Source organism: Gopherus evgoodei, chromosome 3, assembly GCF_007399415.2.
Source record: "Gopherus evgoodei ecotype Sinaloan lineage chromosome 3, rGopEvg1_v1.p, whole genome shotgun sequence".
NCBI lineage: Eukaryota > Metazoa > Chordata > Testudines > Testudinidae > Gopherus > Gopherus evgoodei.
Window position 1 is genome coordinate 37,671,578 of NC_044324.1, and position 26,136 is coordinate 37,697,713.

At 39.8% G+C, this 26,136-nt stretch overlaps 1 protein-coding gene across 15 annotated transcripts in view; it reads right to left on the reverse strand.

Moving 5' to 3' along the window:
- Window positions 1–3,809: 3,809 nt before the first annotated feature.
- Window positions 3,810–26,136, reverse strand: part of LPIN1 (lipin 1) — a 78,537-nt gene continuing 56,210 nt past the window's right edge. For all 15 annotated transcript variants that reach the window (XM_030555405.1, XM_030555403.1, XM_030555415.1 and 12 more), the window contains 12 exons: window positions 25,537–25,727; window positions 23,758–23,851; window positions 22,432–22,501; window positions 18,826–18,918; window positions 17,396–17,475; window positions 14,841–14,985; window positions 13,451–13,599; window positions 12,295–12,381; window positions 10,093–10,245; window positions 8,748–8,862; window positions 7,581–7,684; window positions 3,810–5,993 (listed from right to left, as the gene is read on the reverse strand). In XM_030555405.1, the coding sequence (XP_030411265.1) occupies window positions 5,834–5,993; window positions 7,581–7,684; window positions 8,748–8,862; window positions 10,093–10,245; window positions 12,295–12,381; window positions 13,451–13,599; window positions 14,841–14,985; window positions 17,396–17,475; window positions 18,826–18,918; window positions 22,432–22,501; window positions 23,758–23,851; window positions 25,537–25,727 (1,441 nt within the window). In that variant the 3' untranslated portion in view covers window positions 3,810–5,833. The remainder of the gene's footprint in view (window positions 5,994–7,580; window positions 7,685–8,747; window positions 8,863–10,092; window positions 10,246–12,294; window positions 12,382–13,450; window positions 13,600–14,840; window positions 14,986–17,395; window positions 17,476–18,825; window positions 18,919–22,431; window positions 22,502–23,757; window positions 23,852–25,536; window positions 25,728–26,136) is intronic.

Below are 26,136 nucleotides of genomic sequence, written 5' to 3' on the forward strand. Positions count from 1 at the left end.
GAAACCATATGGAAGTGTAGCCATTAGAAAACTGAGAACTGTTAGCAACTCTCCAAGCCCCAGTTCAGCAAAGCATTTAGGCATGTTCTTAGGTTCTGAGGAAGTCCATGGGTCTTAAGTATATTGTTAAATTCTCTGCTGAATTAGAGACAATGCCCATCCAAGCCTTTTTTGAAAACAGTTTCATGTGGTATTATGGAGCTGTATACCCTACTTCAGAGTGGTGAGCTGCTACATGGTTTTCTAATTCTATGGACAAATTAGGAGGATATTGTACTTACTTAAGATTTAAACGTAACGGCACCTGTAACTTTCCTCAGCTAGTTGCAATACCCTCTTAGACACTCGAAAAACAGACTTGTCCTTGACCGGTTTTATCCTCTCCTACTTGGCAAACTAGACATAAAGGGCTTGTTCACCTCTCTCATGCAACGGTCTCAAAGCAAAGCCTGGCACGATTTCAGGCAAAATGCTTTAAGCCGAAGCCTGAGCCCAGTGCCTGCCTCGAGTAGCCGGGCTCAGGACTGAACCAATGTTCAGTGATGAGAAGGGAACATTCTACCTCTCAGGCCCCAGAGCAGTTATACACGCACTTAAATTGTAACACAATGTGCCTCTCCCAGCTCCTGCACTCACTGTTCTCATGCTAGATTGAATGGCTAAAGTAGCCTTTGCAGGCCTTTCTGCAGCCCCCTTTCAAGCAGGACAATAGGATCTTGTAGCATCATTCCCTATGTGATGCCACAGCGGCAGCCACAACAAAGCTGGGAGGATCAGAGGAAGGAAAGGGGCAATATCTGGGTGATCACCTACACTCAGCCCTTCCCTTGTACAGCTGAAATGCATTATGGCCAAGGAAAGACTGGCTTTTCCTCCAAAACACTAAGGGCTGTAGTCTGCTGTACTAGATGTCAGCATTACTCATGTGCATTTTCAAAGCCATATCTTTACTGTGGCTACACACAGAGAAGGCCTCTTAAAGTGGTACCCAGTGCTTATATTTGGTCCTGAATATTGAACAAAGTAGTTTCTTGTATTTGGTTTTACATCTTGCAAAAATCTCTCCCAAGGTATTTGGTGCCATTTACAAAGCACATTAAGCACTCCAAGTGTCTAGACCTATATATTTAAAGGGAGATGGTCCTTCTTCCATTTCCGCACCAGGAGGCTGTTTTAAGTGCATAGCTCCTCTGAAAGTTTGTTACCTCAAACTTTTTATGCATCCTTTGTTCACAGGATATTCCACGAGCAATAAATAGATCCTTACAAAGGAAAAGGTGTCATTTCTGTGATTATTTATTTTAAAAGCGCCCTTGTTTCAAATCCATCTCCAGAACTATAGGGTAAACTTTTACACAGGTCAGAGCTTCACAGACAATAGAGGGGCCTGGTGCTGCCGTGAGTGTGGCCTGCCCAAACATGGCTCTTTTCAGAATTTTGAACTGAACTTCAGCTGCTGTAAAATTTTCTTAACTCCAAACATTTTTATTTTTTAATCATCAACTAATGCCAGCCTGGCAGCATTGAGAACTGATTGTCATTATTTGCTCAGCAAATCCAGCAGAGGGAGCACAATGCATATTTTGTGTTCTCATAAATAGCAGCAATTATTTTTCTTTTCTATTTCTCAGCAATGGAATGGAAAACAAAACAAACCTTACTGTGCAGTTCTGGTCCCATCACAGCCAATGACAGCACTCCTATTGCCTTCACTGCGACATGACCAGACCCTTATGTATCCAGAGTCTCATTCAAACATGAAGAATGTGAGTTGAAAACCCAGATCCAGATTTTGAGGTCAGGCTGAGCTGTGCTCAGGCCCAGACTTGAGGAGAGGGAGGATGGATGGGGCCAGAGGAGCAAAAAGCTGGCATTAGCCCTTTGCAGCTCTCAAATTTTGGGTCAAGCTGTGTAGGCCTTTTTGGTCCCTGCAGTAAAGTTAGCATCAGGGTTGCTCTGCCTGGCTGCTCCCGGCACTAAACTGCTTTTTGACAGCCAGGAATAGTGGGAGAACAGAGGCACTCTGGCCAGGCCACCTTCAATGGCATCTTCCGTAAGCTTTGGCTCACAGGCTCTCTGTGATGCCACTGGGTGAATACTACAAATGCTGGACATAACACCGGGTAACCCTGACAATAGACAAGCCATTACTAATGGGCACAATTATCACACAACACAATATTCTTTCAAGCTGGCCAAAAGACACAAGGCCAAAGCTGACTATTTTTAAGATGTCGCAGAATTGAAATGGCAGAAAATTATTTTTCAGCTCTTTGCATTTATTACAATATATCTTTAACGTCTTTGCATTCAGCGCATCAAAATGAGGCGTTACAATGATTTCCATCAGTGCACTAGACAGAGCAAATCCTGTATATAAATAGAAATAGAAATGATGAGCCAAACCAAAAAATAAAATAAAAAATTCCCCCAATCCCAAAAGTTGCAATAAATTTTAGCTTCAGTATAACTGATGAGATGCATGTATTATCCTCCCCCTCCTACGACCACCCATGTTGAGTGGGATAATCATCAGATTCATGAAAATAAACAACAGTCACCACTGCATAGTCTAGTTTATAACATGTCTATTGTAGCAATAGAGCACATTGTGGTTTGGGTGTCTGTATTTGCACTATGTTAGCAAAAAATATTCTCTCTGTAACAGAAACCATTATTAAACTGAAAGCAGGCAACATTTTTCTTTCACAGAAAGAGTAAGAATTCCTTTAACCATTCCACTTTGTTCCTTATGAATGAATAATCCAATTTAAAGATGTATGCATACAACTGCCTGACCGTCTAAGCCAAATATAGTGTACTTAAAAAAATATTTTAAAATGAAGCAAAATCTTTTGTTGCTAACAGAACAAGCTTTTGATTTTCCAAACTGTTCTCCCCATGAGCCAATTTAATAAATATTAGCTAAGAGTGAAATACAACTGTGTGTGTTTATACAGCTACAGTCAAACTTGGACAGAGCACATAGTGTCCCATAGTGTAATAGGGTCTTCAAACTGAAATGGTTTAAATCAGCTACTCATCTACACTGCCATTTTGTTTCCAATACTAAAAGGTGATTAAAACTGGATTCACTGCTTATTGGCACATCAGCAACTAAACACTATGGACCTGCCTTTCAGATGTGTTTTGCTCTGGGTCAGATCAATGGGAGCTCCAGTTGCTTGGCTCTGAAAGTTCAGGCCCAAAGTACTGCAGGAGGGTAACTGAACTGAGTGCATCTTATCAAGTGGCTGGGAATTTTTTATATCATAATGCACTACAAGAGGCCATTAGCAACATAATACAGCCGCCAAGCTATGACTAATATGTTCATCCAGTAATTCAACAGTTAATGACAGGAAGTAATAAATAATATCTACAAAGAATATTTCATAGTTTCATACAGCTTAAGGCCAGCAGGGGTCATTAGGTCATCCAACCTGACTTCCTGTATATCACAGGCCATTAAATTTACACCCCTGTATTGAGCCTAATAACTTGTTCTTTGGCTAAAAACATATCTTTCAGAAAGGCATCCAGCCCTTGATTTCAAGATATCAAGAGATGGAGAATCCACTACCCCAACTGTTAAAAAATTGTGCCTATTTCCCATTGAATTTGTCGGCTTCAGTTTCCTGCTGTTAGTTCCTGTTTTCCTTTCTCTGCTAGATTAAAGACCTCTTTAATATCCAGCATTTTCTCCTCCTGATGGTACTCATATGCTTCAATTAAATCACCTCTCAATCTTCTTTTTGCTAAACTAAACAGACTAAGCTCTTTAAGTCTCTCACTCTCAGGCATTTTCTCCAGACCCTGATCATTTTTGTAACTCTTTCTGAACCCTCTCCAATTTTCAACAACATCTTTTTAAAATGTGGTCATTTTAAACCTGTATGAGATATTGTAGCATTGGTCTCACTGAGGCTTTATACAGAGATAAAATCACATCACTACTCCTAATCCCTGCCTTATACAGCCAAGAGTCACATAATATAAATTAAAGCCTGGTTGTACAGACGTGACTCTCTTAAATTGGCACCCTGAGGCCCACACTGACAGTGTCTCCGGGACTCAATACCAAATTTGTTCAGTTTACAATAAAAAATATATATATTTGTTTTTGTTTAAAACTGCCAGCCCTGCACACTTGACCTAAGAACTGGAAGTCAAAATGTGTTTTTCCTCCTTGTACTCTCTTTCTGACTTAACTACAGCATACATGCACCTGAAATATTCTTTTCCTGGGTCAGAGATCCAGTGATGCTGCACAAGAAGGAAAGACTTTGGGCACTTGTGTAAATGATTACTCAAGATGCAGGGCAATGTGAATTGGCCCCTTGACTTTAACATCCAAAATAAGTGCGTATGCAGGGCCAGCAGTTAGAAAATCCATATTCTGGGGCACCAATTTATTTCCCACTGCCAGTGGCAAAACTTCCATTGAGTTAAATCAGGAGCAGGGTCTAGCCTTTCCTTTTAAACTGAGCAAATTTGATATGGGAGAAACTGAAATACACTAAACACAGAATCCCATGATGCCATTTTCAGAAAACAATTCTGCTTGGACATATCTTTAAAATAAAAAAGATAATCAGTTACTATTTATCGCAAGCACAAATGTTTGAACATTTGGTATTGGCCAGTTGAAGTTAGCAATTTTAAAGCGAAGAACTGCAGTACATTACTTGAAAATGTTCTCAAATGATCTGCAATATTGACCCCCAATGCACACAGTTAAAATTTTAAGGCACTGAAAAGTAGTAATATAACAGAGCAGTACATACAACCAGTGTCTGTGCAAATGAGAAAGACATTTCAGGTATAGAACTGAAAGTGGAAAGAAAGATTTCATTGATGCCAAAGATGGCCAGATGTACTGCAAAGCACACACAACTGAAAAAATGCTGCAAGGTGAAATCATGAGATGCACCCTTAACCCAGCAGCAAGTTCACATGTTAGCCATAGAAAATGCTTCACAAAATACTTTTCAGTTCTGACAAATCCCTTGAAGCTGTCAGCTCCAGCAAAGTGCAACTCTGTGCAATCAATGGATAAAATCTTGACCTTACTGGTGACAACAGGAGTTTTGCCATTTACTTCAACAGGGCCAGGATTTCACCCAATGAGTTGAATTCTTCCACTTGTATACTTACACTGTACCTTAATCCAAATGGACTGCCTTTGGAGTAAGGTACTGCTCAAGGTGAGTAGGGATGACAGAATCAGATACAATATTTTTATTTCTCTTACTTTCAGTTTACAATGTGCATTATTTATTTCCCAGGAAAAAAAAAGCCAATTTAAACCAGCTAAAGTTTTGGCCCAATAACTCTTATACAATCCTATGCTTGTCTGGGAGGGGATTACTGTCTGTTCTTTTAAACAAGAGATTTTTAATTTGACAGAGGTCGTGTCAGGGTGTTGAAACCCTGCCCTTCCCATCCTGCTAAATGGAAGAGGGTTCTGGCTAGATGGTTCATGACAGACATGGTGAGGAAAAGGTTGAGAACCACTGGTGGGTTTTTTTTAACTAAACCTTATAGTATTTTTAAGTGAAAAGCAGTATCATTGCACTTGTAATTGATCTTTTTTAATAAGACTGTTGCACATTTTGAGCATGTTGGCTGAGAAGTTGGAAGCACCACTCTCATGCCTAGTCACTGGAAAGGTGACTTTAAGCATGGAAACACAGTTCCAAATTTGTTTTTAACAAATGAATACAATGCTCACAATAGCACAGATTCCAGCTGATCTATCCAAGGCAAAAACCAAGCTGTGTCTTTTAAATATACGATAACCAGTCCTTTGAACAAGAGGCTGTAGATGCATTTAAGATGAGGATGGATGAATATCCTGGTTTTCAAAAGGTGGTAGTGGTTCCCTCCAGTACGTGAACTGACTGTAGGTATCAGAACACGGGAAGTCTGAAGAATGGCTTCTTTTCAGCAAAGGAAACAGGTGATCAACCACCTCACAGAGTCTGACGTAACTGGGGGGAAAAATTACTGTTTAAATCATCTCAGATTTTTTATTTTGATTTAAAAATAAAGTTGCCCAGCCAAGGCTCTAGGCACCCTATTGCACGTTACCAACACAATTTAAAGCTCATCTGCATGAAATGATCAGTCCAACCAGCTGGCTTCCACCCCTTCATCGGTATTCCTTTTGAGCAGTGATGTTCAAAGGGTTATGTGTTGGAAAGCAGAGTTTACCACTGTTCCTTTTGGAAATGGTTAGGCGGGGAAGCCCACATAAAAAATTATTAAAAAAACAACCATTAAGGCCCAGATTTTCAAAAGTGACTAGTAATTTGGGATTTCTTCTTTTTTGAGTCCCCAGTTTGAGACATCCTAAAGAGGCTTCATTTTTTCAAAAGAGCTGAGTACTCACTCTCTGACAGTCTGGCTCCTTTCAGGTGTCTTAAGTGAAGAACCCAAGACTCCAGGCACTCAAAAATCATTCGTCACTGTTGAAAATTTGGACTAAAATGTTTATGAGGTTTCAGTATCTCAAACCATATTCTTTCCATCTGGCTGACTCACTGCAGCATCCTGACATTTATCGTTCCATCACGTTGTAACAATCCCTTTACTGTTCCAGGGCTGCTCACGTGCAGTGACTGTAGCATGATACCTATACACACTATTCCCCCTTCTACCTGTGACTCTATAAAATGATTTTTTAAAAAGGTCTTTGTTACCTGCTGCAAACCATTCTGTGTGCCTCTCAGATATTTAAGAGTACTAACCCTGACTCACACTAGTGAGCAGTTACTCACACAAATAGTGTTACTGAGTCAATGGGAATGATCTTGTGAATAACTGTGCACCAGTACGAATACAAAGTTCACATTCTGGCTCATATATACTAAGAGAATTAAAGGGACACACAAATTTAGATCTACATTTGTCTGATTTTTTTCTATCCATATTGTTACCAGTTTACCCGTAGGGTCCTATAACTGAAAGAGAAAAATATAGCTATTTATATTTTTTCAGGGCCTGATTGTAGAACCCTGCTCATGTGAGTAGTTCTGTTGACTGTAATGGGATGTCTAGCGCATGTACGTGCTTCCAAAATCAAGCTTTCAGTTTGTTTAAACTCTGGAAAATTCCCATTAACTGCAATTGGACAAGGATGTGTATAGCCACTTTTAGCAGTGCCTACTATACAGTTAGTTTCAGCTTTTGTTTGCCCAAATCTTTCACATAGAAACCCTGAAACTTTAAAGAAAGAATTATTTAAAGATCACAAAAAATGGCGGAGGGACTTGGGAAACTACATTTAACTTATTTTTGAAACTGACTGCATTAGAATTGGACAGCATCCCTGCAAGTGAATAAAATAAACCTTTTTTTTAATTGCTGGCTCAGTGAGTATCTTTCTTGTTAGTTCAAATAATGGCAAGTGGAGACTTGGTATCAAAGTAATCAAATGTTATATTAATCTATATATTTCATTTGAAACAGAGGAAACCTTTGCTAAAACAGAGCCAAATAAATCCTTGGTGTAACTCTCATCGTCAACCGGGTAATGAATTTGGCTCATAGAGTATTCAGGACAAATTACTACTTACGATGAGATGTTGGTTTTTGCATGCTCTTGTATAAGTTCTCCTTTGGGATTAACTGTGAATATTCTGTTTAAAGAGACCCCCACTTGCTTGTAGGAATAAACATCCTGGTAAAGAATGAAAAAAAACTTAAAAAAAAATAAACCGTACTTCTGCCTTTGCATAATACATTTTATTCTTTATAAAATGTATAGAATATAGATATAGAATATATAGCACAGACAAATATATAAAGAATACCGAAGTGCTAAGTATTGGCACTGAATATACATGTGTTATCCTGCATCTGAAGCTCTCATGGCACGTTACTAACATTAACAAAGCCTAACAAAATCCACAGGAACTAAGGGCTTGTCTACATGGTGCATTAGTGTGCACCAGAGAAGTGTAAAATTCTTGTCATCACCAGCATGTCACACATTTAGTGGCCCATGTGGACTCTGCTGGCATGTACTAGAAGTTCCCTAGCGCATATTAACATAGTGTAGTTTGTAACATGTGTTCCGTTAACGTTCACTAGGGAACTTTTAGTGTATGGCAGCAAGATCCAGATGGGCCAGTTAGCATGCCACACACTAGAATTTACTCCCCACTGGTGCGCACTCACGTACTGTGCAGACAAGCCCCAAGTTATCATACTATTAGAGGAGATTAGACACAGGGGCACAATTTTCAAAAGTGGCTAAGTAACTTTGGAGTCTAAATCCCACTGACTTTCACGTGCCAAATTTTACCTCTGTTTATACTACAGCCACTACGTGTTGCTCACTGTGGTTGTGTGTGAATGACAGAGGAATTTGGACACACATTTCTAACAACGCCAAAGAAAGGCACTGTTTTCAGTGTTTTCAAACAACTTTACAGATTTTAAATACAGTTAAGTGGTCAACCACCTGGGAATGTTGGAACTGCTAACTTATGCAAACACATCTTCACTGCTACCTTGCCCTCCACGTTTGTCTCTTTATTCACCTAATGAATATCATCTACATCCTAAACTGTGAAATCGATGAGGGAGAGACTGACTTTACATTATTTGTTTTTACAGGGCCTAACAAAATGTGGCCTTAATTCCTATTTAGGTCGTGAGGCATTACCACAAAAAAAAACACTGAACAACAACAGCACTTTTGCACTTCATAGTAAAAAATAATCACAGCTATTACTTACGGCAGGTCTGTTTCCAAAGGCAGCATAAAAGGGATCTGTGTTCGGATGAAACAAATGTTTGATGTCTGTCAGACACTGAACTTTAAATTTTTCTGGCTTCTTTTCTATCACTTCCCTAAAATAAAAAGGTGGTATTTCATAAGTACATCCGCTGTTTTATTTTTATTTTATATAATACATTTCATCTAGTCAGATTCTAGCACCGAAAACCTCCATGCAACTTCATTTAGAAGCCAGGGCTCCTATTAAATGTAAATGTTTGCACAGATAAAGTTCAAACTAAAAACAAGCCTCCTAAAGGGAGCTTTTATTAAAAACTGTGTGGTAAAGATTTAGCTACTAAACAAGGGTAATGAATTATAGACAGCAGTTTCTAAATAAAGATGTATGGTAAATGTAATGTAATGATATAAACTGCCTTACTGAAAACTGCAGAATGGGTCAATAGATTATAATGGCCTTCCCTTTGTATAGCTTCTCTATGCTCTCTCGGGATTTAAATTTCACCATGTACCAGATCCAAAGGATTACCTTCAAGTAAGCTGCTTCTACTGGTGAGGTCATCCATCAATGACAATTAGAGGTAAGAAAAGACAAAGGCATCTTCTAATTCTCTTTAGTGCTTCATTACAGAATAATAAATAGAGAAGCCAGTTCATCTCTGGGCTGCAGCCCTTTCACAAATAACTCTCTTGCCAAAATGGGACCAAACCGGTGACAGAGTTGTCCCCGAGGGAATTCCCATGACATAGAGAGAATCATGCACGGTGCACAGTTGGTGTAGCTGGCCCTGTACCGTTCCCCATAGCAGACTCCAGCCCAGGAGCATATATAGGGAATGCTGCCAGGGCAACAGAGGCAAGGCTGGAATGCTGTTGGACTCTGGCTATTTGCAGCTGTATGGGCAGAGCCACAGGCAGGCAAGTACAAGCTAGGCCAACCTTCAGCTAGCTCTAACCTGTATCAGGAGTTAGAATCATAGAATATCAGAATTGGAAGGGAACTCAGGAGGTCATCTAGTCCATATATCTAGTCATATAAAACACTGTCTGATAAATATTAAAAAGTCAGCATTCATGAAGGTATTGATAACAGGAAATATCCATGGTAACTGTAGTGAACAGGTGGCATCTGTTGGCAAATGCTGAATTTTTAATGGCTGCTACTGTAGAATGAGACCTCTCTTAAGTAACCATCTAAGATACTAGCAAACTTTGGTTACCTACTAGAGGTTGGTCTTCAATGAAAGGCTGCACCATCTCCTATTAGAAACTCTGAGAATAATTTAAAGTGGTCACATAAGAGGTGAATTTTGTATTAGGTACAAGCTACTACCTAATGATACCTGTGAAAGGCTGAGAACAAGCTGCTTGGACTTAATAACACAGGTCCTTGAGGTAGCACTGTTCCTCGTTCGTTGACCCAGTGCAAATATCCTCTGGTCATGTCTGCCATTCCTATAGCACGTGCCGAGCAATACAGAAATTTGTACCCGTTTCTATTACACACAAACAAACAAACCAGGAAGAAATTACTTTTATAATAAAGTGAACATTTTCACAATTGTGATATTTTATTTGCCTGGGACATAAGTCATCACTATTAGAAATTCAGATCTTTAACCTCTTTACCCCATAAGAACTCACAAATTATTACTAAGGAGTGAAAACATTACAAGCCAGACACCAAAAATCTACACAGCTCCAATGAATTCACTGATTTATACCAGTAAAGGAGAATCTATATCAGAGATTTGTATGGCCCCCATGTAAAATCTGGCTGTGTGTATTTGCATCACATCCCTCATCATTTACTGAAATGAGTCCTCTTAAGAAGAGATATTATGCATCCAGCAACAATGTTGCATCAACCTTACTTTAAATGTAACCCACCCGTGGGGCTTTATGATAGCAAAGGGTTGGTTTTATATGCCTGAACTTCTTCAAACATGTGTAAGTTTGGAGCTCAAGACCTAACAGGAGATAATTTCTGGCTTGGTCCTGAAATAGAGGTTTTATCAGAAGTCACAGGATATTCAAAGACTACTATTTTCCAGATATCATCTTAACAGGTTCTAGTAATCATAGGACCAGATTCTGATACCCTTAGTCTGGTTTAATAGCACGTTACTGCACAAGCCCAGTAATAGGACTGTCCATGAAGTAAAGTAAGTACTATTAAATATGAGTAAGGGGCATTAAATTTCACCCTTAGACATTTATATAGGACCAGTCTATGATATCTAGATGCTCTATAATTAATTTAGTAATTTAACAGGAAAACCCAAATTTATGGCCATTAAAGTTCTAATAGCTGCCTCCAGTGGTAGACTTAACAATGCTAATTTCTAAAATTAAAATAAAATTCTCTTCAAAAACAATTATTTTCAAATACAAGTAAGAATTTATTCATGGAACAAAACACCTTTTGCCATGTCAGCTTTCAGATTTTATTGATCTTGCTCTGTGTGGTTCAAAAGCTTCTCTCTCTCAAGAAGATTCTCCAATGAAAGGTATTGCCTCATCCACACTCTCTCTCTAAGTGACCTTGTATAGTCATTTATACCTATTTAAGGAATGAGTCAGGCCCAGTGTCTCTGTCATATTTTAGATTACATTATCCATAATTTAGAATGCATCACCCACGGAAAACAAAAGTGACAAAGTTGAACACAACCCCTGGCCACGGAACAAATCAAATCAATCAAATGGACAATTGTGCCTTGAATCCGAGGATATTCACACATTTAAGGGTAATCTGAACATGTATATAATAATAATGAAGAATGAAGAAACACAGCAATGAACATAACAAAAATGCCACCACTAGTAAATGGGGTACAATCACAAGTCACCCTTGTTTTTGTAAAAAATAAGTTTAAGTCAACGTGTGTGAATGTTAGTAGATGATAAAATATCTCCTTCCATCCAATCCCACATCAAAGCATCTTTCTTGCTGTCCAGCACAAATTTAAGCTCCATGTGACATTCCTAAAACTGAATTCCTAATCTTTCCCCACCAAGTCCTTATCCCAGTCCCTGTTTTCTTCATCATCATGAACAAAGCCCACTATCCTCTCAGTCCCTAAGGCTTGGTGTCATCTTTGATTCTCCCTTGATGCACAATTCCAGGCTGTCTAAATCTTGTCACTTCTTACACGAGAACATCGCAAAGCTCCAGCCTTCTGTCTATGCAGGCTGCCAAGCTCTTGTCAAGGCCCTTATCTTGCATTTTGACTACCATAATCTTCTCTCTGACACTGATGCCATCAACATTCCCTCCCTCTTCAGCTCTTTGCATCCCTCTACAGGTTCTCCCTTCATCATTGCATCAAGCACAAGCTTCTTGTCCTCACTGTTAAGGTCCTTCACCATTTATCCTGATCCTACTTATCCTGTCCAATTTCCTGTTGTGAGTTTCATATACCCATTTCTTATATTCACCATTCTTGTAAATAGTTGCTAGGACACCTGGAGCTGTGAACAGGCATTTGGTTTTGCATTTAAATTCAGAGAAATTAACACAAAGAGATTTGCTGAATACTTACTGGCTCACTTTATGGTACAACTTTGCAATCCCTTGGTGCGTCCAATCCTTGCCAAGAGTGGGCAAAATATGGCCTAAAGTATCCGACCTGAATGAAGGTGGGGAAAAAACAGAGCAAATGCACTGCAAGAAATAACTTCCAAAGAAGAGGCAGAAGCCATTTTAAATGTTTTTTTAAGGAAAGAGTGGTACTGATACATGCCCTCCTAAGCATTCATTTGGCTTGCAGAGTGGGCTGATAGTCTTTTAGCTAACGCACTGGCCTGAGATTCAAGAGATCAGGAGTTTAGTCCAAGTTATGGCACAGATCTTCTGTGTGACCTTGGCTAATAACTTAATCCCTCTGGCCCAGACTATCAAAGGCATCCAGCGCCCACTGATTTCACTGGGAGTTAGGCACCTACATTCCCTTGACGATCTGTGCCTCTGGGCCTAAGTTCACTATCTATAAAATGGGGGAAATAGCTCTACTGGTTCCAGTGACATTCCCCACTGTAAGTGTAATTAATTTAGTATCACTGTTTATGCTATGTAGCATACAGAGGCCCCAACCAAGACAGAGGGCTCCACTGTGAAAGGGATTTCACAGCCACAGTCAGATAGTCGCTGTCTTGACAAGCTCACAATCCAAAGAGAAAAGATGGAGTGTACCATGGCGGTGGGATGGGAAACATAGGCACAAAGTAGTGAAGTGACATAGTCAATACCCAATCAGCTCAGTGGCAGACATAAACCCCAGATCCCCTGACTCCTTTTCTGGTATCCTGTCCACTAAATCACACTGCCTTGTCCCACAGGATTAGCTCTGGAATGTATAATCTCTCTAAAACCAGAATGAACATCACTCCAGCGTGGGTGGAGACGCAACAATGAACTCATTAATGTGAGAGAGGTGCACAGATACTACTATGATAAGCACCACATGAAAGCCAGTTAAGTAACAATCAGATCAACAGCATGGCACATACCAGCCTTTAACAATTCAGTCAGTGTAACAGCAGCCCCCTACATTTTTTGCTTCACTGGAAAAGCAGGTTAAACTTGAAAATTCAAAGTCTGAACATGATGGTCCCTTGCCCCAATCCTACGTCAATATGATTATTTGAGCCTGGAGACCTTACCTGGTAGGTAAAATCTTGCCCCGTTTATCAGCTTACCTTGTGATAGTTCCATCGATGTCAGAAATAATAACCTTGTCATCCCAATTCCACAAGTAGATGGTGCCTTCACAGCGGCATGTGCCTTGATATTGTGTCGTAACACTAAAGATCACATCATTAGGGCCATTCTTGAGCTTTAGACTTTTCTGTGAAACATTATTCGCAAGATTAAACTGTGCAGGTGAAATGGGCAGAATAGTATAAATGCAAATGGGAGGATGATAATTGCTTTAGGCATGTGTTAATCCCCTTCCTGTCATGGGACTATCTACTGAATAATGGAAGCAGAGTTTGACTGCAAGGGCCATGCTGTACCCTTGATTCATAAGCTGAATTAAAAGCAATATGGAGTTCTGCTTTGCAATCAGTGGCATGGTATGGCCTGAAGTGTTCATGGCAGCAAAAAACAGATTTGGCTTCAAGCCCCTGCAAAACTACTGCATCTGAAAAATAAGTCCCGCTGGGTTTGTATACCCCTGCTCTCAGTTTGTTACACAATACGACCAATAAACCATATCTGTTTCTTAAGGCAAATTCTAGACCTCTTGCCAACTACAGAGAACATTCTCTCATTTAGCCACCTGCGAGTGGCGAGCTGCCTAATATTGTATTCAACAAGTGTGTTTACTTCTGAAAATTAATTAGCTGCATGTGTGGATGTGAGAAAATGCATTTTCCTAAATAGCCAAATTCTCCAAAATCAAATATTAATGCCCTGGGCTTGGACAGCAACAGCTTTGTTTATCAGCATTAGTCACAACACCTCTGTGCAGAGGAACTAAAATTAATATGGTCCTGGTCACACTAAATTCATAAACAGCTCTTTTAGAAGCTGCTATCTTGTGTGTATGTGCGCATGTGTGAGGGGGAAAAAGAGAGAGAGAGAAGAGAAATACACACACACACACGTCTGTATGTATGTACACACACACACACACAGAGCGCCTGGCCCCTTTAAGCCAGGTAAAAGAGCTGGAGCAGCATAAAGGGGCCTTAAACACCTTCTTTCCGGCTGGTGTAGGACTCTTCTTGTGCATGACAGCCATAAAGCTGTCCACTGAGGACTCCCTTAAAAACTTGGCATAGGGGGTATGCTGGGGACAGGAGTGGAGTCAGATGGATGTATCAGGGAAAGGATCATAGCACCCATCACTGTGGTGATTCCTGGCAGCACTGCAGGCCATCAAGCAGTTCAGGGAGGCTGCCCTAACTTAGACAGTCCTCCAGCACTGTCTAAATTATTCCCAGGGCCTCTCCAGTCCCAAAGGCAGCCCAGATAAGGCCTAGTAGTCAGCACAAATACTGAGTTCATTAACCCTGTGCTAGCCAGAATAACTTCATTGTGCTAGAAATGACATTTCAGAAGGAGTACGTAAAAATAACTCACAAGCTGGTCAGAAGTGAGTCGAAGGGTCTTTTTGTAACTGATTCCTGACAATAAAGAGAGATGACTTGAGTTTGTTTGTAATGACCCAATGTTTGGTTTTGCAGCTCTCGGGTCTTCATCACTTGAAGAAGATTCATCCTTTAGTCTGGAATATCACACACAGAGAAAATGATGCTATCATCTCTCAGTAAATGCATTTGGGTATCCATTAAAAATACATTAGCACTGACTCACTGAATAAGTCAACTGATTCTCTGCTTCTAAGTACTGTCTCTTGGGAGGTTATTTACAACATGACTTTAGAAATATATCAATGAAGTGCTGAATTCTCATTCACGCATGTCTTCCATTATTCATATTTGGGTTCTTCAAGTCATTCACTCGTCTATATGCTAGTATTGTCACTTTAAGTTAACAGACTTAAATTACAGTCCATGTTGACTCATTAAAAACTCTAACAATGTATAAAATCTGCTAGCTAATGTGAGCAACTACAAAGAAGTTTCATTCTAAGGAGATAAAAGAGGAAAGAAAATAATTTATTTAATCTATAAAGAGTTCAGCAATTAGAGAATAAACCCAGAGCATGACTAATGCAACTTTCTAATGGAAGATAACCTGCACCACACATTCTTTGTGAAAGCAGCAATTTTTGTCAATGGAATTATATTTTTACTGACAACTTTGGCAGAATTGCCATACTCAAAATGTTAAAATGAAATGCCACCAGCTTTTTGTTCCTGTGCAGGATATTAGTTTAAGTATACATCATTATAAAACTATTTTTCCTACTACAATTGTTTTTAAAAATCTGTCAAGGAAAATTTTTCGCAGAAGATAAGAATTTTAATGGTAAACAGAACTGTCATATTAGGTGGTAGCTTCAAATATTCTTAACATACTGCCAATGTGATCTTTAATATATCACTCTTAACATTCTTTTTCATCACAGCTGGGTTCTGCATGTTGTTGGGAAGTCCTGACCCTGGTGTCATAAATACTGCACGTTGTGATTCGCAGCATTTAAAACTATAGCCCGCCTAACTCTGCGGTTGCTATATCTGGCCTAAAAACCGCTTGCAACTCAATATTCTATTTACCACAGAATGATTTTCAGCAACAAATCCTTCCTGATGGTTTCTGAAGTCAGTTAAAACTCAAACACAAAACAGTAATTAAGGAGTGAAGTCTGACTGAAATTCCAATACTGTTTTAAGGCTGGGTCTTTAAACAAACATGTAAGGGACAACAGAACCAAACATCACTGATGAGAAATGTGTCCTCTCAGATCCACTCGTGGATCTTGCAGATTTGGGATAATGTATATTACTGAGGCAGCAGTTTATGTGCCACATATTTAACCTGCCAGTATCTGCTCTCCAAAACAAAAGGTGGCTCCCAGTGCTTAATTTGTAATGAAAGAGGTGCTGGGGCTCAAGCAATTTTTTTTCCATTCATATTTGATGCAGGAAAGGTGCCGGGACTGTGAACTGCCAAGCCTACAATCATAGAGGTGCTGGGGCTCTGCCCTGGCAAGCCCTGGCACAAATTAAGCACTGGTGGCTTTGGTCTCCTGGATTGCAATGTCAGCCTCCAAAAAGCCTCAAGTTAATTTAGCATGTGTAAGCTATAGTCTGAATCTGGGTTAGTACTATAATCTCTCTCCGCTCTGGCAGATCTGAGTGAGGACAGCACAGAAGTAGGCACTGCTGGTTTCATAGTAAGCCACTCGGTTGCACCTCCATTGGGATTTGGGCTGTTCAAAAAGGAGACCAGGCAGGAGACAGCTACTCTCTGCTACTTCATCCCCATGGGACTTCAGCAGGTAACTTAATGCTGGCCCTGCAGAATCCTCCCTAAGTGGAGATTCTGGGGCCAACAAGGGATACTACAAGAGCTGCTTAAATTAGGAGGATCTGCTGACTTTGAAACCCCTTCTTCTGCTTCTCCCTGGAAGAAGTAATAGAAAGCTGCAGAGTCTCCTGTCCTCTTCATGGGAGAGATGGTATAAGAATCCTTCTGAAAGAAACATCTTATTCTCCTGAGCCTCCTCAGGTATATAGAAGCAAACAGGGAGATGTCAGACTGTGCAAGTTTTCATAAATCAGGGGATATTACAAGGATCTGGAACATTCTGACTTCAGTGAGGTGAAAAAGCTTCTAAACTTCCTACATCTGGCTAGGATTGAAAACCGAAGGGCTAACATATAAGGAGAGAGAGAATGTCATGGAGATGCCAAAACAAGAAAATCCAGTTCTACAGACTTAGTAAGCTTTGAAAAGGCTCATTAAAGTACTGCAGCACCATAACCTTGCCCTGGAGAGAATCCTCCCACACTTCATCTCCTTAGGCTTTATGGAGGTGAAGTGGATTTTACCATGGGTGAACTTCACCAATATTAAGGGATCAAATATAAAGATAGGACAGCATAATAGATTACAAATCTCAACCAGATTTCATTACTTTCCCTGCTCTGCCATTCAAAGACTTGAAGTATCCTGCTTTCATCTTTAAATGGTCCAGTTACATTGGCTACAGCCCTCTTCTTGCGCACCTGTCTGCAATGCTCATTTGTGATGACTCCTCTTCTGCAGTAAGCACATTCCCACTCAAATCTTGCGTTGGCTTGGTTTCCTAAAACACAGATACGAGAAGTTGTGAATTCCATAGTAGACAGAGAGGGGAAATATTTAAAGGAAATAATCTTGTTGGCCCAATCCTGCTTGCTTCACTCAAGCAGGTATTCCTATTGCTTTCACCAAGACTATAAATGTGAGAAAGGCAAGCAGGACTTTGTTCTGTGCATGTATATGATAAAAAAAATCAAGGGTTTACTGTAGGAAAATTTTTGCACAGAACACGAGAATACTCTCAAGTATAAACCACAGTAGAAACTGAAATTTGTTTTTCTTTGGCAGATACAGAGAGAGCCGATTTCAAATGACAAGAATTGGTGGGAATTGTGGGACCAATCTTGTAGACACTCACTGCACAGCAACTCCATTAACCATTAATAAAACCTACTAACCAAACCTACTTTGGGCAGACTTAGCTCTGACAATTTTATCTCAAATAATGAAAGTTACACAAGGCTATCATGAAACAAATGGACAGCATTAACTAAAGCTTCTTCAACCTAAGCTTCTTCACAGCTCACTTTACAAGGGAACACCTCTAAGAAGACAGTCATTCTTAGAATTCAATAAGTTGTGGAAAAATATGGCCAGAAAAATGAATCATATGAAGCCCATAATTAAAGTTCACAAGAATTACTATTTTATGTAAACTTAGAAAACTCAAGTATCAGATATTTCAACTTTTTAAAAATCGAATGAAGAGAGACATATTTAATCTCTAAAACTGCTAATAAAAATCTAACGGGCAAGAGAACAGTGGTTATTATAACACTTACACAGAGCTTCAATATTCATAAACAGCTCTGAAGATGTAATTAAAGCACCCAATCCAGAGATTATTGGAAAATGGACTGGCAGGAGGGTTAACAAAAAGTGAAGAACCATATTTCCTTCATCCAAATTTAGTATTTGTTATAATTTTCCAACCAGCTCTAGTAATAAATATCATTATCCTTCAAATGTGGAAGCAGAACTGTAGAAAGGGTGAGCAACTTGCCCAATGACACATATTAAGTTAGTCACACAGCCAGGATAAGAACTCAGCAGTTCTTGGTTCCCATGTCCCTGACTAATCTATTAGATTATGCTGCCAAAGGTAGATGTAATGAATACAAATGTGGAAGTGAAATAGATAAAATGTTTAGCTAAGGGCCTTATCCACTGAAGTCAACAGGAGTCTTTCCATTGACTTATAGACTTTGGATCAGGCCCTAAATGCCTTCCTTGTGTGTGTCCTAAATCAAACTGCATATTGTACTGTCTGTAGAAGCACAACTTCTGGCGGATGTAAGACACATGAAATTCAAACCTCAGCCAAAAATTAACTCCATCAGCTTTTTAAACTTACCTCTTTGATAGTGCTATTCCTCCCTCGCCATGAAAACCACCATCTTCCACCTTTCCTGGGCATCTTATCCCTCATAATAGATTCCACAGTGGCCTGTGATAAATGGATGGTAACATAAATAATGGAACAAAAGAAAGGGACAACCTGACACATGCAAACAAAGGAAAATGATGAACACAACTTCAACCAAGGATAAACAGAAGAAAAGGAAACATACTGTCTGTGGGCCATAAATTTTATAAAAGCAAAACCTAATGGCATCCAGAACTGCACTGAAGTAACTGAAGCATGAATACTTGAGGAATTTTTAAAGGAAAAAGAAAAGGAGATCAAACCAAAAAAGGAAAAGAAAGCATAAAATGGCATTAGTATAATGTCTAGCATGGGTAAATAATAGTCTGGTTTGAGGTTGTTTAGTGAAAATTGTAAGTTACAAAGAATATAAAAAAAACAGGTGACCAGCTTTTTGGAAGAGGTTTCAGGTACAAAGGCTACAAACTAAAGGGCAAGATGGTAGGTTACTCTCTCTAAAAGAAAACTAACATTTGTATTGATCATTAATTTGTGGGGAGAAGCGGTATTACTATTGTTTATATGAATTTAGTGATGACATGTGCTGTATTGATAAGGACTAGACCCTGAAGCTCTTTATCCAGAGATACAGGGTGGAGGGCAACAGCGCATACTTCCTTTCAATAACTCAACACCCAACGTGTCTGATCCATGACATGGAGTGATCATTTCCAAGGGTGAAAGGATTTAGTTTTCACACCCATGAGCCCTTGGCCTCTCAACTAAAACTACAAGGGTGTTAGCGGTGTTTTGCAACTTGCTTATAGGACTATTCAGGAAGAAGGACATTTTAATGGAAATATATGATGGCCTCTCTTCATGTAAGATTGCAACCAGCTTTCCACTGTAAGCCTGATTTTGCCTCTCCTCTCCAAAGATCGGTGTAAAATTGTGGAGGTGATAAGGGATCTTGTAAGACAAACCACATCAAATCTAAGTTCTATAGTTGTTAGAAAGACGAGAAGTGAAGTTCAGCTACAGTGTCCATCTCTCTAACTAGACTAGGTTTTCAAAGGCTCCCCTTTATTGTTGCATCTAAAATGCATAAGAACGGCCATACTGGGTCAGACCAAAGTTCCATCTAGCCCAGCATCCTGTCTTCCGACAGTGGCCAATGCCAGGTGCCCCAAAGAGAATGAACAGAACAGGTAATCATCAAGTGATCCATCCCCCTGTTGCTCATTCCCAGCTTCTGGCAAACAGAGGGTAGGGACACCATTCCTGCCCATCCTGGCTAATAGCCATTGATGGACCTATCCTCCATGAATTTATCTAGTTCTTTTTTTAACCCTGTTTAGTCTTGGCCTTCACAACATCCTCTGGCATGGAGTTCCACAGGTTGACTGTGTATTATATGAAAAAACCCTTCCTTTTGTTTGTTTTAAACCTGCTGCCTATTAATTTCATTTGATGACCCCTAGTTCTTGTGTTATGATAAGTAAATTTGACTTCCTTATTTACTTTCTCCACACCAGTCATGATTTTATAGACCTCAATCATATCCCCCTTAGTTGTCTCTTTTCCAGACTGAAATGTCCCAGTCTTCTTAATCACTCCTCATATGGAAGCCATTCCATATCCCTAATAAAATTTTTGTTGCCCTTTTCTGAAACTTTTCCAATTCTAATACATCTTTTTTGAGATAGGGCGACCACATCTGCATGCAGTATTCAAGATGTGGTCACCCAGAGAAAGATAATGAGGTAAATGGCAGAAAAGTAAAATTGAGCAAATAAGTTTTGGGGCTTCTTTTAAAGAAATGAAAAAAACCAGAGGAACAGCTTGAATCAAAATCTGAATTGTTGAGAGTAATGGCTCCAATTCAGCAAGATACTTACACACGCACCTAACTTGGAGCACTTGTCTGGTTCCATTGACTTCAACAGCACTACTCAGAAGCTTAAAGTTAGGCATGTGCTTAAGTACCTTGTTGAAGGGGGGCCAATATCAACGATTCCTTTGCAAAAACTTCAAGTTCACATTCACTTCATACAATCTCTTCTGACAAAATATAAAATCCTTTAACATTTCAATGACTTAGTTGTGTTGTTGGAACAAGTCAAAGCTCTATCAATATGCATGAAAATAAGTAAGAAGATCAGTTGGAAGATCAGGAATAGAAAGCAGGATGGTAATATTTTCAGAGTTATTGTTCACTCAAGTAAATCCTTCCAACCTAATGTATTGCTCAGTACCTGTTGCCTCATTTGATTAGCCTGGTTGATTCTAGAAAGTTTCCAACATTTGGAATGTAAATACTGGTTTTAAAAAAACAAATGTAGTGCTCATGAATTATAATTTTATTGATAACTCAGGAGAATAAGGGTGAAATTAACTTCAGTGGGGTCAGCGTTTCATTCAGAATCTTCTAATGTATCTCCAAAGACATATATCTTAGCAAAACGTTTTCAGTGAAAAAAAACACACTTCTGGTTTTGTGTTTCATTACAAACTCATACAGTTTACATGGAGTGTGGGCAGATGTACGGTATTACATTAAAACCAGGCATATTTGCAGATTCAGGTGATTCTCACAGAAAGGTGAGAGTAACGTAGCAGTACCCAGTAAGTGTCAGTTTGAGGCTTTGCATGAGTTTATATTCCAAACTCAAAGTGACATTAAGGGGATTTGAACTCACATGGGTCAAAACCAAAGACATCACTTGTGTGCAAAGCAAAATTTCAAATCTAAGTATAGATCTTTTTCCCAACAGTGTCCTCTCAATGAGCCCTAAACTGTGGCAAGCACTGTTAAAAGTTACAAATCTCCCTGCTTGAATGCATGCTACTTTTCTGACACTTTAAAGCAAGGACTACTACTTCCACAATAGTTGTCCATTAACCGCAAACCTCTAGTCACTATTTCTACTGAAACTGTACACTCCCTGAAGACATAATAGAAGGTACAGACACCAAATATTCAATTACAGCACACTGTTATCTGTAAATATAACCTCTGGTTACAAGCCAGTGAATATTAATCAAAGGAGAAAGGGGAGGATAAATCATCAAGAAGGGTCATCCTCTTTTGGACTTGATAATCCTCTAGATATTTTCTGAATTTTTATCAACTAGCAAATAAATACAGTGTAGACCAAATGTAGGGCTTATCTACACAAGGAAGTTAGAGCGTAGCAAGGCAGAGTGTGAATTTATAGCTCACTAGCCAGTCCGCACTAACTCCCTGTGTGGACACTCTTACTGCACATTAGAAGTGCCTTTATACACTTTAGCTTAATACATTAATTCCCCATGGGACTTAGTGCGAAGTAGCTAGGGTGCTGTACATTCACAGCCTAGTTTGCTGCGCACTAACTTCCCATGTAGATAAGGCCTTAATCCATCTTAATTTTGGGTTTAATTTGGCCCTGTGTTGTCAGCACAAGCTATGCGACTGGTTTTGTGTGAATGATTCCTACTGACGTGTAGACTCTTTAAAATACAGTCACTTTCTCTGCCTTCCTGAATTTCAGTTCATGAAATGAAAAATGCCACAGGTCATGCTTTCCCAACTGACTTCATGTTCAATCTCACCTTTGGCAAAGGTTTCTGGAATGCTTGCATTGCCAGTAGAAGTGGAGCAGCTGTTGTCCAGTTGTAGTACCTGAGAAATCAAAATAGTTTTGTGTTGTTACATTTTGTAATACCATCGATCCCAATTCACAGCCTAACAGTAATTGCACTGTCAGTTAAAGCAGTGCAGTTTATTTAAACTAAAGAATAAAGCCATGAAGTTCAGATTTGGATCTGCAAATCCATGTCCTACTTAGACTACTTTGGTTGTGTCTATTTATTAATGCAAAGTTCCAGTAAAACGTTGACACTTTAGTTATTCAGGATGAGGTTAATATTTAAAGAATCTGTTAAAGACTCTGGCTTGCTAGCTGGGGAACCTTTCTCCTCTGAATTGCTATAAAGGGTGACCAAATTCCCAAATACCTATCCTCGTCTTGGCACTTCCCTTGTGTAGGTACCTGGTGTAAAAGCTTTTCCAGTACAAGGACAGTCCATATTTACTATACTACAATTCCACAGGAGGAGAAGTCACATAGCAGATCACAAAAGAAAAGCTAAGCCCCAAACAGAAATTGTATTTCTCATCCATTCCTCATATCTGTACCATAGCTCAGGGACCTACATTTTCTACGAGCCACCTATATTGCTCTTTGCCCCTTCAAGGTGCTGTACAAATGTTCAGGTTTGGGTTCTGTGTCGTGCTGACTTTCTTCTGTGGTGTGCTGAGGGCCTGCAACTCCCATGGCAGTTAGGAAGCTAAATCCTCAGCGATGCCACCCAACTTCCCATGAGAGTGAGGTCCATACAGGACCACACTCGAGGTCTCCAGCACCTTACCTAATCAGACCTTCCCGAACTAGTCCTCTCCTCACTACACCCTTGTGAGGTAGGTAAGTGGTATTATCCCTGTTTTACAGATCAGGAAAGCAGGGCAAGAAATTAAGCAACTTGTCCAAAATCACACGAGTCAGCAGAGAGGCGAGGTAATAATATATTCAGTAGATGTAGGTTCTTTCTTTGCATATAGAATGGCCACAGGTCAATCATGATTTCCCATAAGTATTCATCATTCAATTGTACTGAATGAATGTCTTAGCAAGGTTTATAGTCTATTTTATTTTTACTCTAGGTATTGAGTGTGAACACTGTCTGCATTCAATACTAGCTCTTTGAAATCCAAATTAATTACTTAATTAGCGGTAACTGGCAGTGAATCTACAGTAGAAAAATGAGTACCCATTTGTTCAGCAATAGTGCAGCTGGTGTAAGCACTAGGATAGCACTAAAAACACGCAAGTGCTTTTCCCACATTGTCCAGACTTTTGCCTGCTGAAATGTACTTACTTATTTCCAATCTTAACCACAAGGTTGGGGTCGTCAATGATAGCAGGATTGTCCACAAACTGCAGATACGTTACTGCTTGTTCTAAGAACTGATCTGTTGGAAATATTTAAAACATACTCACATAAGTACAGTACCTGCAATGGGACAACCTACCTCCCTACCCCCCCCCCATAATTAGCATTAAAACGTTCTGAAGAGTTAAGTTTCAGGCTCAGGATCAGTCCTTCATGACACGGGGTAGCAGAGACTAGCAGTACTATGGAGACAGGGCTTAGAGCCCCAATCTTGCAAGGTGCTGGGTATTTCCTCTGAGCTGCCTGACTGCCTGAACTCCTCACAGGAGCTGCTCAATGAAAGCTACAGTGTCAGCACATTGCAGGATCAGGCTTTCACTCCTGGGTAAGGATGGCCTCTTCAGTGACTGACCTTCTCTGGCTAATTAGGGAACAGGTGTTTGATGGACTCGATGAAGAGCTACAGCCCCAGCCAGAAACCTGATCAATACTCGTAGGGCCTGGAAGAAAATGAAAATGCATCTCCTGGACAAAAAACCCCCTTCCCTTCCTCGCCTTCAAGAATCACAATTATTTGGGTCATTGACAAAATAATAAATAGAACTACTTTATCGTAAATTACCCTCTGTATGGAATATTTTAACTTCTAGTTTCCAAACAGTGCTCAGAGCAGAGTCAGTCTTAGATATTTCAAAGGCTCCCATGACTCATATCTGAGCACCTCAAGGTCTTTGATGTATTTATCCTCACAACACTCCTGCGAGGTAGGGAAGAGCTGTTATCTCCATTTTATAGACAGGGAACCAAAGAAAGACTAATGATTTATCCAAGATCACACAGGAAGTCTGTGCCGAAGCTGAAAATGGAACCTACGCCTTCTGAGTCCCAGACTTGCACCCTAACCATTGGACCATCCTACCTGTTCATGGTAGTGACAGCTGTGAATTTACCAATTATACACTGCAGTAAAAGGCATAATAAACGGCAAATGCACCCTTTTACTACTGTTGCATGAGGTGAACCTGTAAATACAGTAATTTCCAAACTATATTACAGTAAGTTAAAATCAGTAATAGTAGTTTAATAACCCTAGAACTTCTGACGTTTTATCCAAATGAGGAAGAGCTACATCGGGGTAGGCAACCTATGGCACAGGTGCCGAAAGCGGCACGCGAGCTGGTTTTCAGTGGCACTCGCATTGCCCAGGTCCTGGCCACCGGTCCGGGAGGCTCTGCATTTTAATTTAATTTTAAATGAAGCTTCTTAAACATTTTTAAAACCTTATTTACTTTACATACAACAATAGTTTAGTTAAAACAGCAAAGAATCCTGTGGCACCTTATAGACTAACAGACGTTTTGGAGCATGAGCTTTCATGGGTGAATATGCATCTGACGAAGTGGGTATTCACCCACGAAAGCTCATGCTCCAAAACGTTTGTTAGTCTATAAGGTGCCACAGGATTCTTTGCTGCTTTTATAGATCCAGACTAACACGGTTACCCCTCTAATAGTTTAGTTATACATTACAGACTTATAGAAAGAGACCTTCTAAAAATGTTAAAATGTATTACTGGCACGCAAAACCTTAAATTAGAGTGAATAAATGAAGACTTGGCACACCACTTCTGAAAGGTTGCCGACCCCCGAGCTACATACTCCCTCAGCCTTAAATTCCTACCTCTAGCCACAAGAGGGCACTGTTTCCCCTTAAACAGGAGTTGACTAACAACATGTAATCATAAGGCACAGGATCATTCTGTACCTTTTGTTATCTCTTTGTTCTCACTAAGACCTCCACAGAGTGAAATGGCAATTGAAGGCAAATCTCTTATTCCATCCGAGACGCCTTCAACACCACTGTCAACACCTGAACTTCCACCAGAGTGAGGGGACTGATTAGCTGACCGTGGTCCACTTTCATTTGCATTCTTTCCATGTGCAATATTATCACCGCTGTAGGGGGAAAAACAGTCTTTCAGTCCTCATTGTTTTCTAATCTGTATCATTCCCAAATTCTCTTCCTTCACAAGCCCAACCCACATTGTGCACACACTAGGGTGACCAGATGTCCTTATTTTATAGGGATAGTCCTAATATTTGGGGCTTTTTCTTATATTAGGTGCCAATTACCCCCCATCTCCGTCCTGATTTTTCACATTTGCTATCTGGTCACCCTAGCACACCCTAAGCCAAACAATTTGTTAAAATGTGTGATTCTCTGGCATAACAGGAAATTAATTCTCTATGGCAAGGAATTCAAATTAGTGGCCTCTCTCAGGCCTCATCTATACACAAAAGTTGTATTGCTTTAACCACATCAGTATAGAGAGGTACAACCCCACTACCATGGACACAGTTACAC